Below are 20417 nucleotides of genomic sequence, written 5' to 3' on the forward strand. Positions count from 1 at the left end.
ACTCAAAAGTTTCCAAGCCAAAGTAAAAGAGAGAAAAAGAAATGATTACGTACCATATAATAATAATAAGTCTCCTGCAATTTCATGCTGAAACCAAACCTTGTGTTTTTACTTTACATGGTGTGCCAATCACTCTTTAACATTCAGCCCTTCAGTCTTTGAGCGGTCTGCAGTCCTACTGAGATATTAGACCATGTCTCATTAAGAACAATATCTCTGGGGGTCAGAGGGTAATCCCAGGCCATTGTGTCTCAATCATAGAGACAGGCAATTAAGACAGAGGGAGAGGGAATGAGGATGTTAGGAGCACTGTGAGCTTATTACAGCCCCGAGGTGGGAAAAAGAGAGGAAGACGTGCGGGGAATGAAAATCATAAAGAAATTTGGTGAAATTTCAGGTACTTTTGAGTTCATGAGCTGTTGGGGTTTTTTTGCTCTGATTTGTCTCAAAATAAGTTTTAACAGCTTTCATTTTGAGTCTGTTCTGCTGACCTCATCCAAGACTTTTTCCATGATTTGCCGTTGTCCAAGTCAAACAAGAAAAACTGGAGGCGTCATTGGTTAAATACAACCGTCTTTAACCTGCAGCTCAGGAGCCTTATGCAGCTTGTTGACTCAGTGCAGTGGCTACAAAACTTTTGAAATAAAGAATTTATATATTTATTTAGAAGGTATTGATGATTAAACACTATTGACACTAAAAAAAATATGCTTTACATTTTGTTGCACTAAATATGCAGCACATCTTGCAATTAAGCTTTTATATTATTTTGAGATTTTTACTACATTTTTTATTATTTTTTGGCAATTTTTCAATCAATTTTTTTTGACATTTTTTTAATCTAGAATAAAAATCACAACTTTTTGCAGATTTTGTAAGTTTTATACTTTATTGCAAATTTCAAAACATTTTGAATCTTTGCAAATTTTAAACTCCATTTTTTTAATCCAGCAATTTTTTTGTATTTTTACATTTTTTTGAAAATTTTGTAAATTTATGATTTTTTTTTCTTTTCATTTTCAAATTAATAAAATTTTGGCATTTTTTCTTTTTTCTTTTTTTGCCAATTTATGAGAGTTATGATAATAGAATTTATGATTTTTTTTTTACTTTTGCAAATCTATTAGAAAGATAAACAACTAAGACATCACTTGAACACTTTGATAAACACAAAAAACCTATAATGTGGTTATTTATTCACTAGATTTTTACTATGTTCTAATTTTATACACTTCTTTGACTTAATTGTGAAGATAATGTAGATTTTGTTGCTTCCAAATGACTATGATCCAGGTGAGCTAAGGCAAAATGGCTCTTATGAAAGAAAAGGTTAGAGACCTCTGGTTTATAGGTACCAGGAAATATCCCATAGGCTGTTAACTGTATATTTCAGCAGATGTTTGTTAAAAGACACCATTCAAAGTCAAAATGTCTGCTACATTTTGCATCTTTTGCTTTCCACATGCACATTTTTCCTTCTGCTTCTACCTGTGGTGAATGAATCTCAACATTTAGCAGTTTTTTATGCTGAGCTTGTAATGCAGAAAGAACAAATAAGACTTTTCTGCTGCCAAGAAAAGACTACAACAGTTGAAAAGAACAGATTCCTGATGCAGCAATTAAAAAAAAAACTTTTTCAGGCTTCTTGCTTCAGGTATGCACTCTGTATTTGAAGAAAACAGACGTCAACTTTGCAAATGAGCAGTCCCCTCGCGCACACCCATTTGCAACAAACAAGTCAGAGTGCCTCATGCCAGAAGTGAACCACAGACTTGATGCTTGCCAGCACCGTCCTCAACCAATTATGATGCATTATGAGAGCTACTTGGCCATCACAGAAGCCAGCAGATATGCCCTGTCTCGATGAGTTGCAACATTTCCAGGCACACACAGGCCATTGATTAGCAAGGCTCAACTCGCCGCCTGCAGTCTATCAGCGCTCAGGGACCGGTAATCAATTCTCTAATGCCGTTTGAGCCTTTTCACTGCGGCTATGATCCACTCCTCGCTGTACGGATGCAGATGCAGGGACCCAAATGCAGACATGTGTGCCCACGATCGAGCACACTCCAAATCTAACCCAGATGGCCGTCGTAAATGCAGAGGACGACTCCCAAATATTAACTTACCAAGTGAAGCAATGATAAGGCGCTGTCGGCTAATGGCATTATCAAAATGAGAGCAGCTCTCCTGAGGCAGACCCTGGTTCCTGATTACCGAGCAGTGGTGGACCCTGTTCATGGCCAAATCTCATCAGCATAGTGCCAGACACAGGAGCGGGGCCGGTCAGGAACTCAGCCTGGAGGCCTCTTATCTTCACCGACAGGTCGTCGGTTCTTTGTGGGCAACTAAGTCCTCCTAGGAATTAATGTGAGCGGGCTCTGGTGGGAGATTTTGATCTAATGAAACTGGGAGAAGGAAAGGTGGGGCTGAAACTTCTGCTGGGAGACTCTGGACAGATCAGGTAGAGGGAAGACTTGATTTTTGAATGGTTGCTATCTGCTGATCTCATACAGGCTGAGGATCAATGTCTTGAAAAAACTTGACTGACTGAAGATAATTTTACAGTCAATGTTTCCACCGGTGGACCCACTGACTTTGGGACTTTGTAGTCTAACCCAAACACTGACTTGACCTGGAAAATTCAGAAATTTGTGGAAGAAAAATGCTGCACTATACAAAAACCCCAAGGTTGTTTAAAAAGTTACACAGGAATTGCACAATAGGGACATGAGAGTTGCTCAATTTGTGACATCACCAGTTGTTGCATCTTCTTAAAAGAGCAAAATAAATGGAACACTTCCCAAAAATAAATTTTCTGCTCTTTTTTGTTGCTGGGAATTAATTTTTTTTTGTCATACCAATTTCATAATTTTTAATTTCAAATGGATAAACATGGCAACAGCGGAGGAGGCTTCTGGAGTGCTGAACAAACGTGTCAGTTTGGTGAAAGATCAGGCTCCAAAGGTGCCACAGCTGGTAATCATTCATTATAAAAGTCGTGCAGGGTTCAACACTTACTTTGGTGTCTGTGTGTCCTCCAGGCGGTTCCCCAGCTGGAACTCGTGGGACTTGCTGCGGTGCAGAGCGGTGAAGCCCGGCAGCAGGTGGATGAGCTTGCGACTTGGCGGAGGCGGCGTTCCAGGGGCCTTGACTTTGTTCCGTCTCCGCATAGGAGGTGTGCCAGGTGGGGTCATTGTGTTGACCACCAGTGGAGTCCGAGGAGGCGTGTGGCCAAAATGCCTCTGGCGCGGAGAAGGGGGCAGGGAGCGATGACCAGAGTCCAAAGGAGGGAAGAGCCCTGTGGCGGGGCTGTCGACGGTGAGTCGATCGGCATATAAAGGGGGAGCCAGGGCCTGGGGGCTGTGGCACATGTGCTGGTTGTACTTGGACTGGACTTTGGGGCTTTGGGAGAGCTGGAAGCGGATCCACTGACTGGCCTCTGGCTGGCACACTGGGGTGTTTTCCTTGCCCGATTCAGAGGTGGGCCATTGGATGGACCAGTCCTGCTTCGCCTGGCTCCCTGTTGGAGGAAGACAGAGCCAGATTAGGTGCCAAGATCACACCTGGTCATGACATGAATGATGCATAAATGCATGAATGCATGAGAGGAATGGATCATTTTGCTCATATGCAGTGACATTAAGCCATGCAAACAGTTTTTTTTTTTTTGCTTAGTTTTCCAAACTTTTGAGATATCTGTCTTAACTGTAAGCCTTAAAATAAATGGGACTTTGTTTGAACTTTGAAATGCTGACATTTTCCCAAGAGACAAAACCCTGGCTCCTCTGGATAAAAACCTCAAACAAACCTAAAAACTCTTTATATGAAAATTCAACATTCAAGAAGAAGACAGAAGAAGACATATTAGCTGTGCCTCCATTTGAAGCCTCACATCTTTAGCAGTTTTTAAAATAAAAAAGTTAGGATTTAAATGAACAAAACTTATAAATAAATAAACATTGTGTGAAATAAAGATTGATTGATTGATTGATTGATTGTTATTTAAAGAAGACCTAAAACCATTATCTGAGAACCTTCAAAAAGTCAACTAACAGGTCAAGTGCATTGTCCCAGCACAGCTGTTCAAACTTTAGCATCAAAACTGTGAAAATAAAACCAAAGAATCCCAGTTTTTCATGACTAATCGGGTCAAATGAGATTTTTCAAATAATTTGAGTGACATTTTTTTAATAATATGTTGTATCAAATCAAACCAAATTGGTTCATGACATGCACTTTATACAAAAACATCCATTAGCTCTTCTTGATTGCAGCAGGGAGAGTAATCCTGGCAGCAGGCAGACATTAACAACCAGCAAATGTGCTCAATTTGGGTAATGAAGAATTAACTTTACTGTTATGTGGCGTGAACGCATTAGTAGTGCAGTGGTGTTCAAATATGCTGATGAGGAGCAGATTAAGCATGAACGGATGGAGCAGGAGGGGGGAGTAAAATGGAGGAGAGTGTCGAAACAGAGCGGGGCAAAGCTGCATGAGTCATATCACAAGCTGACTTCCAGCCAAACTAAACTTTCGCTTGAATGAGAAACAAAGAGCAACAGAGGCAAGGAAGAAAAAAAAGAAACAGTTGAAAGTGAGCAACCAGAATGAGTGTTTTTGAGCTCTGATGACGATACTTTACCTTCGTTACTGTGCAATTTATCCTCCTCAAGTTGTTCTTCAAAAAAGGAACAAACAAAAAGGTAAGTGTTTATTGATCTTGCAAAGCTGAAATAGTCTGCAGAGTTCTACTTTGTCTTTCCGTGTGCAGTTCTGCATAGCCAAGAGGCTGTTCAGCAAAACAAAACCGTGTTTCAGGGGGAATTGATCCTGGGTACATCTCAGCAGGTGCACCATCTCATGCATGACTGAGTCTGAGCAAATACGACCTCAAAGTCTTCAAAATCGGCTCCTGACCTCTAAAGCCACAGTTTATGCTAATTTCTGTCAAAAGCCCTCCTTTTTTGGTTCCCATTTTCAGTACGGTGTCACTACTTCTCTTGCCTGTGACACTGTCTCCAGGGAAACAACAGTAGCATCAATAACACAAACTTCAAAAACAATATCAACATCAAATGAAACAGGATATAGCATTTCCCATAAAAAGTCCCGCTGGGATTGCAAAACTTAAAGAAGTAAAACCCTGCAGCCTCGTAAAGGAAAGGAAAGAAAAGTTGTGAGAAGAAAGGAGTGCAAATACTCAAGAGACAAATATGCAGTCCCTCGCTTTCTCTTTTTAAATATAGTTTAGTTAACTCGACTGTGTGCTCTCATATTTCTCATTACACACTCCAAAAAATGCTGCCAGTGCTCAAAACTTTTCATTCACAGAAGTTGTTACTTGTGTTACAACTGTAGTTGTTAGTGAGGAGGCTCAAAGCCCACCTACTTAGTTCAGCATTTCCAATATGGCTGCAGGAGACGATAGGCTTCATTACGCTGTATCAGAACCAAATGGGTGACATCACAGAGACTTTGCTGTTTAATACACAGTCTATGGCACTGACCTGACATTTAGCCCTCTCTAACAGGGGTCTAAAACCTTTTTAGACCACCATCCCTTTCAGGTTAGACATTTTTCCAAGGACCCCCTACGATTGTAACAATTATTACCTTAATATTAACACTTTGCATTAATGTACTATGCAGTATTTTGCAACAATAGATTTGGGTTACATTTATACTTTCCAAGTAACTCATTTTGTAAACTTTGATGAAATGTTACCTCCAAGGCGTGTGCACAAGGGGGGGGGGCAGTACACCCTTGTGGCCAAGATGCTAAAAAATCATCCACTCAAGTGACCTCTCAGAGGCCATAACGTGTGTGGAAGTGTCCTCCTGGTTGACAAAAAACACGTAACTGTCCTCTTGGGTGGCAAAAACTCGTGTTTGTTTTGATTTTTTTTTTTTTTTTTGTCTGTTGCACATTATCAAGTCGTTTGTTGGTCATGGACACCAAACTTTTTGTGGCTTCAGCAATATTTTTACTACTTTTTCTCCTGTGTTTGTCTAGAGATCCTACATGTCACCATGGCTGCATTGTTTACATGTGAACTCAGCTGTTAGCAGCCTGTAGCATGACAATGCTAACCGGTGTAAGGCCTGATGTCTTCCCACAAGGTGAGGAGAAGGAGGTGAAGACGACGTGCTGGTTCTCAGGTGTGAGCTCAGAAGTGACGACATGGACCTGTCCTTCCATCCATTGTTATTGGGAACATAAGATCTATCTTCAATAAGAGAGACAAGCTAGCTGTGCTAACCCAGCAACAGAGGGAATACTACAGGGCAGAGTAGCATCATGCTATTCACAGATATGGCTAACGAAGCTAAGATCAGACACCAACGCCACATTGGAAGAGCTTCACCTGCTGTGAGCAGACAGGATCTAGGAGACAGAGATGGAGCATGACTGAAGAAGCTCAGTCCTGGACCCTGTGGAGGTGGAGGCTGGCTGAACTGGACAATGATGGACAAGCTGTCATCATCTGTTTTCTTATGGACTTTTTTGCACTTTCTATACACTTTCTTACTTTTGTTTTCTTGATTGCTGCCGTGACTTCAATTTCGTTGTACTTGTTACAATGACAATAAAGTTCTATTCTACTCTATTCTATGAAGTGATAAACATGTCACAATCATATGAGAACTGATCTCATGGCACAAAGCTAGGGTATTAGAAGAGTATTAGGGAGTATTGGAAAATATTGCTGATCCCAGTTTGTTGATATGCTTTTTCAGTGGTATAGCACAATGTTACAATTGTTTTAAATTATTCTGCGGACCCTCTAGCTATGGTTTGGGGACCCCTGGCGGTCCTGGGACCCCACTTTGAGAAACACTGCTCTACAACATTCAACCCTTGAAAAATAACAAAAAAAAGCTGCTGTACTTGAGCAATCTGATTTTAAAAGCTTTATTTAGAGGTGACCTGATGTTGTTTTTGCATGGCTTGTTTTTTTGCACTCTATAGTCCTCTCTCTGCACGTTTCTGTTTAAGAATCGAATACATAACCTGTGATACAAACATGGCTGTTCTTCCCACAAACACAGATCTGACTGATAAATAGAACCCTGTTAGCACCTAAAGATGTTACTCACCAGGCTCTCTCGAGTCAAGCGTCCCCTGCCCTCACTGCACCTGCCTGAGGATCACACTCACTCTTGTGGCTGAACGCACGTCAAGAGGCCCCACATCTCCACCCTAAAAACCTCTTCAGAGACATCCAGAGGCATAAAACACAAGGGTGCTCATCCGCAAATGCAGGGGAGAGAAGAGGAGGGTGTGTAATCAAGCCTCCTTTATTAGCAGGAATAAAAACGTGACAGGACACTCGGAAACGTAACGGTTCAGCTTGACCCTGCGTGGACAGCAGGAAACTAATCAACGACCACTGAAGGGTTCACAACATTGAGGCTGAGATTACAGATGAAAGGTAGATGACGGATTGCTTTTGACCTGGTTGAAAGACATTAAATACCGGAGAAATGAGATGCTAATTTGTACCGTCCACCTCAAAATTAATACCTTGCAAAATCTAACAAGTTCGTTTTCTGACAAATGTCAACAAATCACCTTTAATTTAAATCACCAGCTCCCTTTCAGTGATTATACTCTTGAAATGAGACAGCCACATATTAAGACTGCTTTTGACAGGGCTTATCAAGCTGATACCCAAGTGAAATTTCTCTGCGAGAGAAGCAATGAACTTGAATCACACTCAAGAAACTGTTGCTTCAAGTAATGAGTCAATTCATCAAGCGCGCCAGTATCTTAGCAACTGCCTCTGCAAAATAGTAACAGGACTTGACTTTTGAATTTCTTGTTTCACATGATCTCACCTCAGCAAAAGGCTCTGACACATTGAAAAAAGGTTTCTGGTAAATGAGACGAGGAACGCACGCGGAGCACGACCCCTTTGAGATCTGGGATTTGAGATACTAATTTGTGCGGCTTGTGCTTGTCAGGGAGGAAGTTTTTGAAGTCGTGAGGTTTGGTACTGAAGAAAGTAAAGATGAGGCTTTTAATATGTCACAACTTCAAGACTCCAAAGTATTTCAACCTTGCACCTGGATTCACATTACGTGCCTTCAGCTTTTTTTGTCCTTTTCAGTAGCATTTAGTATCCTGATGTATAAACCGTCATGAGGAAACAAAACAATACCAGTTCATTTGCATACTTTTTTTCATTTCCAACCATGAAAATCCTTGCAGACTTCATCTCCAAAGGTCCAAACACCATTGAAGGAAAAAAACTTGAACTATGTTTGGACACTTTTTGCAAAAATATATTTATCTCATCAAGAAATCCAGCACAACAATCCATTCATTAAAGGTTTTTCCATTGATACTACATAACACCATACAGAAGCTTCAAATGTAAGTCATACGTTGTCCACACTGCTTTTCATACAACCAAGACCCTGTTGGTACGTGTCTCTCTGTGTTTTAAGAACGTCTTGTGGTATTTAACCTCTAAGCAAAAGTGGTTAATCTATTTCAAAATTGTCACACAACACTCTACATCATTAATTCTGCAATTCTGTAGACATGAGATCTCACAGAAACTTGCATGACAAACAAACTCAGGTGGCAGTCGATGTCACCAGCCGGTGATCCTGGAGTGTGTATTCTGTCTTGCCGCAACAAAAACGAGGAAGAACCCAGGTAAATAAAACCAAAAGTTACTCTACTATTCTAAATCCCACCTGGCTCTGTGACATCTCCCATTTGATTCTGGTACAGAGTTTTGAAGACCATCACCAACAGCCATATTGGAAATGCTGAATTCCACCAAGCTTCATTCTAGTGTGGATGAGGTAGGCCTTCAGCTTCTTTGCAGACAGCTACAGTGTGCACACCTGTCAGTCAAGTCAGACATGCCCTTATATGGGCAAAACTGCGCCATTTATAATTGTACGGTTTTGAAGCCAAAATACCCCTGTCACAGGCGCAGCTATTGGTAGCAGTTGCGCAGCAAGAGTCTGCGCAACTACTGGAGCCAGGTGACAAAAATAATCTTTTTTTTTTTTCTTTTGATAGTCTGATCACTTCTTGACTCTATCTCCCGATATAATTTGCAATCTCTGAAAAAAATACATGAGAATGGCAGCTGTCAATCATCCTTAAACGTTACGTGAAGCCTCGTTTTTAACCTCGAATAACTAATGAAAACGAAAATTTTCAGAAAAAAGAGGACTTGAATACAAGACAGCCAAATGATATCTTCAAATCACCACAACAATTGGATGCGAGAAACATTTCTCCGAGGTGTATTTATTTTTTAAGTTTGACCACAGCCCATCTGGAATGACTGGAGAGTTGGATTTTTTTAACCTATATTGCAGCCAGCCACCAGGGGGAGCAGTTTTTGTGGAGACCTCACTTTGAGCCAAGCAAGCAGACATCCACTTTTTTTACAGTCTATGGTCACGACACAATGTATGACGTTTCCACTTCTTCTTTCTGTGTCCATAGCAACAACAACAACAACAGCAGCAGCAGCACGGCAGACTTCTTGTACACAAAGACCAAGATTCCTTATGAACAGAACATGCGCAGAACTCAAATTAATGTTCCTTTGTGTGGAGATATCCCGACAGGCATATACATGACCAAATATTTGGGTTAGAAAAGGAGGAACCCAGGGGGGGATTTTCAGGTTTTCAAAAAATGGAGCATGAGCATATTGTGGCTTTTAAAGGGTTTTGGTGTTTACATGGCCTTGCCCAACAGGGTTATTGCTAATATTCATCATCATCATTCTTATATGAAAGGGTTAATGACTGAATGTAAACATACCCATTAACGCCATCGAGAGAGGTAAAATAGTTATAATAACAGACTTGAGATTATCTCCTAATCAGATCCTAAAACTGTCTCAAAATCATTTGGTGTGTCACCAGCCTGGGTTTTAAAGTAATCAAAAAATTCCAAAACAACCATCTTTAATATTATTCAATGATGACTCTGCTCCCAGAGAGAAAACCAAATGGCCTTGAGGCAAATCATATTTACAGGTTTGACTGCTAAAAAGAAAATTATCATTTCTAGTTCTCTGCTGAAACCTCCATCCCTAAAACAAGAATTAACTTCTACTTGTTCAATCATTTTTTTGTTCTTATTTCCATCTTATTTCACATTTTTTGAGTCATTTTTACAACAGCATTGTTGGTATGTAAATAGTTTGTTTGATGGTGATGTTGTCTGCTGTGAAAAACTCTATAAAAATGTAAATCATAAAGAAAGTAAAGCTGCTAAAGCCACCTTCTCTCAGTCAAATTATAAAGGTGTATAATTATGCATTTTGACAAATTACCTTTTGATGGCACGTCTCTGTGTTATGGCTGCTCTAAAAAAACACGTCTATTGTGCAAATACGTGACTCTAAAAGACAAAGCTGTAAACTTGAAAGAGCTGGATGTGACTCACATAAGAAAGACTTTTTAAACAACCTCTGAGTGATGTTGTGTAGACCTGAATTGTAGATTTGTGACTGAGTTTACAGGTTAGTTAAAGGTCAGGGCAACAACTGTGACGTGTGTGAAAAAAACAAACAAATGAGGACTCATGAGCAGACATTTGAAGGTTTAATTAACACAAAATGACAAAAAATTACTCCTAAACAGTCCAAATAAAACAGAGAAGTCGTAGGGTAAACTACGGAGACGCTGGCAGTGATCTGACAAAGGAAAGGCGCACAGACAACAAATACACTGAATCAAATCAAGGCACAGGTGTGACAAACGAGACACAGGTGAAACTAATGAGTACAATCAAAGTGGAGGAAAAACAAGGAGGGAGAACTTAAGTCTTGTTTTCTGACCGTCTTCATTTTGTTTCAGCTGCATTTCTGGTGTGTGTTCAAAGTGCGTCAGTGGGGGAGTACAGAGCACCTGAGCAGGCAGTATCATTGTTCATGTCGTTCAGCGCTGACAGGTGATTCAGACTTTAATAAATGTAATCTGTTCATGTTGTTTCAGGTTCCCTTCAGTTTTTTAGAATATAACTCTCGTAAGTTTGTTACACATGTAGTGATGTGGTTTAGTGTTAAGAAGGTGAGCAGACTTTCTGTGTAGTGTTACTCACAGCCCGGTGCTCTGAGACGTTGAGTCTAGCTGCAGAAAGACCGGAAGTCACGTACACACCCAACCATAAAAACAGACTTTTACATCATTAAAATAAACACATTAACAGCCTGGTTAAAAAAAACTGCTTGGGTCTGAAACCCTGATTTCGCTATTGGCACACACTGTACAGTGAGTAATTTTTTTTTTTTTACTAACTCGGCAGTTTAGATGTTATTAGGATTGTTTGATTGTCCAATCAGTGACACAACTCAGGTCATGTGACTGACATGCGCCCTGTAGCTGTTCAAAAGGAAACTTACAGCCGGCGTCATAACGAATGTGGCTGTGTCCGGGGATTGGCTTCATTTCATGGCATCAGGAACAGAAGGGTGGCGTCGCAGGGACTACAAACATGTTTTATACAGTCTATGCTTAACCCCTGTTTAAGGGGCCGTTTATACGACAACAGTTTTAGGGTGAAAAGCAAAAGTTTTGTTGCTTTTCAGCCTCACGTTTACACGGAAACTGCGTTTCAGCCGACCTAAAACGCAAACTTTTGAAAACAGCCTCCAGAGTGGGATTTTTCTGAAACGCTGTTGCCGTGTAAACAGTAAGCCGGTGTTTTCAGTGGAAATGCTGACATCACACTCAGCTCCATGCTTTATGCATTCAACAGGACAACAGTACCGTTGTTACAATCGTTGAGAACTGCTGTGCCGTGCTTGTGTTGCTCAATCTGCTGAATCTTCTGACTGTCATTCAACAAAATGAGCATCTGTTGCTCCACTTTTGCACTTAGTATTCCCCACTACACCAGATGATCGGCCCAACTCTACTATGGTGGAGATCTCCCAAAAGTGGCTTCTGGACAAGACAGTTATAGCGCCGACTACAGGCCTGGCAGGCTTACTACAGAGTTTTCAGTCCCTCACTGCGTTTTAGCGTTTTCAGATGAAGCGTTGTCGTGTAAACGGGGCCTTGGCCTTTAGCCAGTGCTCTATCACTCTCCTATTTAGCTTTCTTCTGCTCCCCTGTCCTTCTTAATCCAATAAGTTGTTTTCAGCAAAAAAACAAAAACAAAACATAGCTCTCTTTTTTTATGTCTAAACTTTTTGTCAGCTGGCGCAGTGTTGTCAGAGACTACGAACCGTAAATCAATCTAGTCTTGTCCGACCCAGTCCTCAAGCTAAGGAAAAGCATTTAGAAAAAACTATTTTGGTGCTGATAATCTCATTTCAAGGTGTGACAGTCCCTTTAAACACTGCAGAAACTAAAATCTTATGAAGTGTATTTGTCTCATTTTAAGTAAAATTTTTTCTCATGATACTCAGTACGAGCCAGATTCAACTTATTTGTCAGGAAAAATGTCTTATTTCAAGTTATTTAAATACAGAAATGAGGCCTGAATTGGTTGTAATAAGTGAAAAAAAATCTACAAATGAAATATTAAAATTTTCTTGAAACTAGAAAAATGTCTTAATACAAGTGAGTTTTCCCTTGTTCCATTGGCAGATTTTTTTCACTTGTTACAACCAATTCAGGCCTCATTTTTGTCTTTAAATAACTTGAAGCAAGACATTTTCCTGGACTGGTCAGGTGAATGTGCCTCATGTTACGTCTAAAAACACATTTCCTACTGAAAATAAGACAAAACCACTTGGTAAGAAGTGATTGAAGTGAAGTTGATTTCTGCAGATTTCTTCAACTCCTAAGTGTTATCAATTCATTCATCTGACTCTAATCACAAAGAAGTGAATCGATGCATTCAACAAAATGCCAAACCTTTTGTTTCAACACCGCCCTGGACTAATCTGTCCCTCTGTGAATTCTCAAATGCCTAATTTGTGTTTGTGCATAAATTCTGGTGTCATTTTTTTTGCTACATCATCATCATCATCGTCCGTCTCCCATTCCCCACATCTCACCTGAATGACCCTACATCTCCACATCCTCTGAACAACGCCGCGTCATTTACCTCTGCAGTGATTAATGCAAACAACATACTCCAACACCATTAATGGAACAATCTTAACATGCAGCACGGCTTTGAGAGAGGCTGATAACGGCCTCATAATCTGACTAATTACCTCTAAATGTGTTTCGGCTTTGGGCTAAATGGCAGCCTGAAATGCCACTGGGACGGAGGATGGTCGATCTGTAAACAGGATTTGGCGAAAAGGGCAATGGCTGCGTTCAATAGATGTCTCTCGTTTTTATGCTCGAGTCTTTTAAGTTAGCGGACTTGCTTGCTGTGTAACCAGCGGGACTCAAAGTTGAGAGTGTGCCAATTAGTTAACAGACAATAAGGAGCACCCAGGGGTGTTTGGCAAGATGAGTTTCAGGAGGTTTGGTCATCTCTGGCTTGTCTTTCTTTTACTAATTCCTCCCTTCTGCATTTCTTCTTCTTTCTTTTTCCTGCTGATGGCGTTGGAAGCTAATTAGATGCTTGTGTGCATGTGAAGACATCTAAGGGCCGGGACTGAGGACATACCTTTGAGCTATCTGGGATCACTGAGGGAAAGCTACCTGGGAGACATGTGGAGCTAAACAAGATCAACACAATTAGTCGGATCAACAGAAGAACTCATACTCAAGAGTGTGTGTGTGTGTGTGTGTGCGCGCTCATGGAGAAAGGCGGGCTGGATAATGAGTGTATGTCGCGGCACAAAGGGCTGACCGGCTGCCTCCAAATTGTATGACTCATCCTACTCGCAACTCATGGACTGCAATCCCCAAGAGCCAGTAGAGAAAAATTCTATTAACTTGCATTAGTTTCCTTCCTTCACCGTTACACCACACAGCGACATACATTCGTGTGCAATAATCGCTGTGTTTCTCCTGTTACATGATGTATAACAATAGCCAAGACTGCAAAGTATACCCCTGTCTGCATCTGCCAGATTCCACATAAATCCTGATGACTCATAAACATATTTTCCTTGACAAAACATGAGGCATAAATCTGCAAATCCCTCTCCGTGCTCTCATTCACAACAGCTGAATATGTATGTGCACTTTTGCAGCAACCTCCAGATTTTAAAGAGAAAAATAAAACTCTTAAAAAAAAAAAATAGGAAGACGTAAGAACATCCTCCGCTTCTAGCTTAGCCGTGTTAAAGAGCCAAAAGCTCTCACGGGGCTGTGTAACCCTTCAAAAGCACATCTTCCTCTCTCAAATATATACACGCTGACACACGGGGACCCGCGCTAACAACGCACATGCTCACTGCTGAGCAAATGTGCCGATGTTTTCTGATCGTAGATGTGAAGCTACGACATCTCTTCCTCTTCAAGCTCCATCTGGGTATGAATATAAAAAACCTCGGCTGAAAGAGCCTCTCGGTGCTACGTGTGTGTGTGTGTGTGTGTGTGTGTGTGTGTGTGTGTGTGTGTGTGTGTGTGTGTGTGTGTGTGTGTGTGTGTGACTGTGTGGAGGGCTTGCTGTGGTGCATCCACACAACCCCAGCCAGTCCCCTCTGTTAGAGAGCCCATTAGTGGTTGTGTGTGGCAAAACCCGGGCTTTGGAGAGCCAGAGGAAAGGGACGAGAGGGAAATAGAAACGGAGGGAGGGAGGGAGAACGACAGACTGACTGTCAACATGCTTTTTAAAGAGCACTTTCATGGCCTTTCGTTTTCTTGGGCGTCATCATGTGACCCACATTTAGAGCTTTGGTCAGTGGGTGGTCAAAGCTCTTAACTCTATTTCTAAGTTTATTTCTATTCCCCCACATCACATAAGTAAAGGTTTATACAGCCTCTATCTCTCAATGTGAGATGTAAAGCAAATATAGAAATTCATCTCAATGAGCGCTGAAGAGTTTTCTCTGTTGAAGCTGCTGAAGGAAATGCAGAAAAACCTGTATACCATGTTGTAAAACACAAGTTGATCAGAAACAGATTCTCTTGGCAGTCAGAAATTATAGAGAGGGCTGAAATCTAAAATTTTGCGTCAAGCATATTGTGATTGTCACCAACACTTTAGTCCTACTTTAATGTTATACTCCCTTTCAGCAGACTGTCTGCTACTATTTGGTATTAGATGCAGGGTTGTATGATAATTTTTTTCCTGACAGTGTTGAAAATGATGATGACCCAGTACATGTTTCATATTCTGGATCTTAGTATCCACAATATTGCCAGGACCTGGATCCTACTTTAACATCTGTTAGAAATTATGGTGACCTTGTCTTGTATTGTTTTGCAAAGCAATCCGACCATTTATGGTGGAGTTATATACAAATATGGTGAAAACAGCCCTATCTCACAATGACAAAGAATTCTCTAAAAAGTCCTGGATCTAAACGGTGATCCAGATCACCTCCAAAATTTAATCACTCCTTCCTTATCCTATTTTGAACATTTCCTGAAAATTTCCTCAAGATGCGTTTGTTACTTTTTGAGTTATGCTGTTCACAAAAAGACAAACAAACCAACAGACACGCTTTCCCCAAAACAAAGCCTCCTTGGTGGAGGTAAAAACGTTTTATTAAACTTAATATGAGCCACTTTCACCTGAAAAGTCCAGAAGAATGTCTTATTTACACATATTCAAAGGCAAAAAAAAGATGCCAGAAATTTTCATATAATGGTCTTAACATATTAAGATTTTAGTTTCTGTTGTGTTAGTTGCATTTTCTATGGACGTTCCTCCTCTTATCTATTAATAGGGCAAGGAATACCCAGCCAGCCACCAGGGGGAGTGCTAAAACTTTTGGCTTCACTTAGGGGGAGCCGTTCTGCTGTGGGTTGTTTATTTATGCTGTGTCTCAAATTGGATACTTCCATTAGTCTACTTACATGAAGTACAGTGTGTACTTAATAAATTTACGCTCAAAACCTTACAGGATAGTATTGTCTCAAATCAACACAGCTGCTTGGCACTTAACAGTACACATGTGTTCTTCTGTTGTTCGTTGATCACAACCATAAGTCATTGTTTAATTCCCATTCCTTCCACTATGAGACGAGATGGCGACAGTCGAAGGTGAGAAGTGTCCAGCGTTCTAAACTCAACTTTTTGAGTCAGCTGAGAAATCAAAAGTGCCCTTGAAGACTCAAATTGGGAAGTGTAGGTACAGAATTTCGCAATTTTAGACACAGCCAATGTTTATACCAGGGGCCACTAAACTTTTCAAAATACTAGTTCTGGGAGCAGGTGACCCCCTGCTGTGGGATTCCACAAATAGTTCAATCCAAAAACAGAGAAAAACGAACAAGACCTAAGACACTTAAGTTAATTGGTTGACAATTAAACTACCTGTGTGCACAAACTGCTTGTTTCCTAAACTAAAGCCTCCAAGCAGACCGGTTCATTTCGTCTCGGTACGGCACGCATTTTGTGGGGTTTCCACTGACTTATCCAGGGACAGATCCCCAAATAACCGTCCCACTTTTTGGGACCCTCCCGTATTGGTGCCAGACTAAACGGATCTGCTCTCGGAAGGTGGAGCAATACACTGCAGACCGTTGATTGGTCAAAAGAATCGTCACTTACCCCGACAGCAGCTGCATTTCTCCTGGCAGCACACAGACTCCTCTGAAACATAGCTTGATTGTTCTTTGTATTAAAGAGCTACATGCAGATCACAGAGAGGATGAAATGCTGGATGTCTTCCACCATTACTCTTTGTTTACTGTGTCGCATTTTTCTTCTTCATTGGATTTGTCAGCGGGGTAAACTATTGCGCTGCTATGGCATCACACTATTGTTTAACTGCTGTGGCTTTTGGCATCCAGCTTGCACGCCGCCTACCACGAGAGGGCACAGTTTGCTGTGGAAACGCAAACAGGATCAGGCTTAACTGTACTGAACCGTGCCAAACCGTACTGAACTGAACCTGACTGCTTGGTGGAAAGGTGGCTTAATATACTCTACTTAAAATCTAACCTCTGTTTTGTTCATATTTTATTCATAATGGACAAAATATGTAGTTGTAAATATTTTTGATTTGGAAAGCATTTCGGGACCCTCCAATCAGTGTTACATGACCGCCCTGGGTGTCTCAACCTGCACTTTGGGAACCACGGCCTAAATGAGAACAAAAAGAAATATAAGGGGAAGCCATGATTGTGATTATTTTCAATCTTCAAACATTTTGAGGGTTTTACTTCCAATACAACATTCTTTTTTTATGAACACTGTATGATTTAAATTAGTTCTTGTTTCTGTTTTGTTTCCTGGACCCCAGGAATATCAGAAACCCCCATGTGGAAGCTTAGAGTATCCTAACAAAGAGCCTACATAAGTCATCATCCAGATGTCACATGAAGCTCACATCCCTGATTTTGCTGGAGAGTAACTGCAAATAAATACAAACTCACAGGTCTCTGCCACTTTGGATAAAGTAGGAAAAAGAAGTAATGGCTCTAAAAGAGCACGAAATGCTTGAATAAGAGCAGGGTGATGCAGAGATGTAAAAAAGTTTTTTTTTTTTTTTTTTGCAAATGCCACAAAACAAAGTCCCACTTAGAAAGTTTTTCATGCTTCTTGTTCATTCTTTTGGCCTGTAGCTTGTGCCTCATGGTTTACAAGAAATAGACTGCAGGCTGCAAAAATCTATAACATCCAAGCTTATTCAGAGAGCGGTACGTTATGTGGGAGGGTCTGGCAACTTTTCCAATAGAGCATCAGTTTGCAAAATGTCAAAAATATCATTTCATAATTCTTTCTCTCTATTTCCGTTAGTTTCTAAATTGGACGATTTCACACTCTCATTCTTGAAAGAATGTCTCCACCAGCTGCAAGAGTGGGAAACAAACAAATGTGCGATATTTTGGGTTGCTGTGTGAAAACAACCAAAGTCTGAGACAGTGACGACAGAAAGAGCTGGCCTCAGGAGGAGGGTGAAGTCTGAGCGGGCCGAACCCAGCTGGACTGAGGCGGAGAGGACTTCGGACCGCCTGACAGACTCTGCCAAGGGACGCCTGTCTGCTTGTCTGTTTGTCTGCTCGTGTGTGTGTGTGTGTGTGTACGACATCCGCCTGCCTCCCTAATCAAGCCGATGAGACAGAAAGAGAGTCAGGTAGCTGGAGAGGCACACAGGAGGGCCAGCGACTCCAGCAGTCTGACAAATGAGCACAGGGACCAAAAGAGAGGTGTGAATATCTGAGAGGACAGCTGAGCACCTGCTGAATCACACGGGGACGGGTTTTGAGGATGTGCTGGTGGAAACCAGTTCATCTGAACATGCGATTCCTTCTATTCAACATAGAAAAATATCAATTCATGCTCTCAATTACAACAAATTAAAACCTCCTCCGATCAAACACTCTTTACAGAATGCTGAGGGCACATTGAAAAGAAAACTACTCATCAAGTTAATGTACTCAATTATTATCAGCCTACCATCTGAAATGACATCTGTTACACAATCTGTGTGTGTGTGTTTGTGTGTGTTTGAGTGTGTGTGCTGGAGTGGGAGTAAAGGAGAAACGTATATTATCACATGATCTTATAAAAGCTTGTTACTAAACCTCACATCTGTGTTTCTGTGATGATCTACTGCCCCCTTGTGGTGTGTCTGCAGAAGTGCAAAGGCTTTGACCCAGCAAACTTAAAACATGGTGCAGTCTGTATCGCCACCTGGTGTTTGATCATGCACCTGCAGATAATTCCTTCTGCAGCAAGTTCTCACTGCTTATTAGAGCAATTCTTTGTCATTTGTCATAAAATGTGGTTTGTCGGAGATTTTACTGGTCTTGTGATGTTAAGTAAAGGCAGAAATCATCAAGGTTTCATGTTCAGTTAGGTGTGGGTTCACATTTTCTGTCATGTGCACTAAAAAAAAAGTATACTCACCTGATCAAAATTTTAAGACCAACACTGCTGAAATCTGAAAAAGGCTCCAAGCAGAGTTTCAAAATGCAAAAAGAAGAAATGAGGGTGAGACAAGAAAAAAAAACCTAGTGAGTAATTTATAACAAATAACAATTGGACTGAAAAAGGATGTCCATCGGCCGATCATAAGTTTGAGACCACAGCCTTTAAAGGGGCTGTGAGGAGTTTGAAAGTGATCTTGAAAAATTCTCCCTTCTAGATATATGGCTGATTGTAATCCACATTTTAAGATGAGATTATCAGCACCAATATTGCTGGTTACAGGTTATTTTAAATTGCTACTTCTTAGCTTCCAGGTCGACCAGGACTGGATTGATCTAAGACATGTCTAGGTCTCTATGACAACAGCACGCCAGCTATCCAGAATATTGCCAGGAAGGACGAAGTTTAGTAGTGAGAAAAGATAAAACACAGAGATCTGTGTTTTTCTCTGCTGAAAATGATTTCTGTGATTCATTTTGTAGTGATGGTGGACACTGGAGTCTAACTGTCAGACAGAAAAAGGACAGAAGAGCAGAAGAAAGATAAACAGGAGAGTGATACAGCCTGAGCTAAAGGCTAACACAGGAGCTAAACTGTTTGCGCTAATGTTCATTCTAAGCCACAGACAGCAGTTATTCTACAGTGGTCTGTTCAAACTTGAGAGTCTATCATTAAAATGAAGAGTGAGGTTATGTTAGCTCTGCTTGGTGGATGACTGGCAGGATGTAACCAGGATTTACTAACGCTACACATTATAGACTTGTCTCAGAGCACCGGACTGCTAGCTGTGCTAAATATAAATGACTACTAAACTGCTTACATACTGACAATGTTTACTTGTTGCCACATTAGCCTACAGATACGTCGGAGCACTGGGCTGCCAATGTTGCTAACGTAACTGTACCGATAAGTCCCTTACCGTATCCAGCAAAAGTTGTCTTGAACAAAGAAAATTTGTTTTAATCTGATCTCCATTTAATTCCAAAACAAACACACACCTCACTCAAAGTAATTTAAAACAGTGTGTGGAGACTCTGGGCCACAAGGTGACGAGGAAGTGCAGTTAAAACAGATCCTCCTCATTGTGTCTGTACAGCCAAAACATTTCTATTTTAGAGGTTTTGGAAGGTTTATTAGCCATGGTTTTACTTCCATTTCTCTTTTTGCATTTTGAAACACTTCTCAGAACCTTTTAAGATCCAACAGTAAAAAATGGAAATTTTAGCATTTTTTCAACTGGCATTAAAATTTTGACCAGGTGTGTACAACCTTGTTTTACAGGTTTTTTTTTTTTGCTTTGTTTTTTTGTTATTCCAGTTCATTATTGTTAATATGGGGTTATGTCAAGATAAACTGACTGGTATGGTGTGTATCAGGTGGGTATCTAGTAATGTCTCACTAAACTACATCTGGACTGTACATAGGCCATTTGTACAAAGCTAACACTCCGTACATTCTACAGAAACTCAACAACTCTTTTAAAGATGATGTCTTTAAATGAATGGATTTATCATGAAGTGAAAACACA

At 40.7% G+C, this 20417-nt stretch overlaps 1 protein-coding gene across 3 annotated transcripts in view; it reads right to left on the reverse strand.

The window, feature by feature from the left end:
- ksr2 (kinase suppressor of ras 2) overlaps window positions 1-20417 on the reverse strand; it is a 126146-nt gene that overhangs the window by 82881 nt on the left and 22848 nt on the right. For 2 of the 3 annotated variants that reach the window (XM_074671109.1, XM_074671108.1), the window contains exons 4-5: window positions 4646-4681; window positions 3022-3523 (exon numbers count right to left, since the gene is read on the reverse strand). In XM_074671109.1, the coding sequence (XP_074527210.1) occupies window positions 3022-3523; window positions 4646-4681 (538 nt within the window). The remainder of the gene's footprint in view (window positions 1-3021; window positions 3524-4645; window positions 4682-20417) is intronic. The other variant, XM_074671110.1, reaches the window with a different exon arrangement.

Source organism: Halichoeres trimaculatus, unplaced genomic scaffold (genome assembly GCF_033239565.1).
Source record: "Halichoeres trimaculatus isolate MK-OKI-2021-1 unplaced genomic scaffold, fHalTri1.1 fHalTri1_scaffold_5, whole genome shotgun sequence".
In the NCBI taxonomy this organism is placed as follows: domain Eukaryota; kingdom Metazoa; phylum Chordata; class Actinopteri; order Labriformes; family Labridae; genus Halichoeres; species Halichoeres trimaculatus.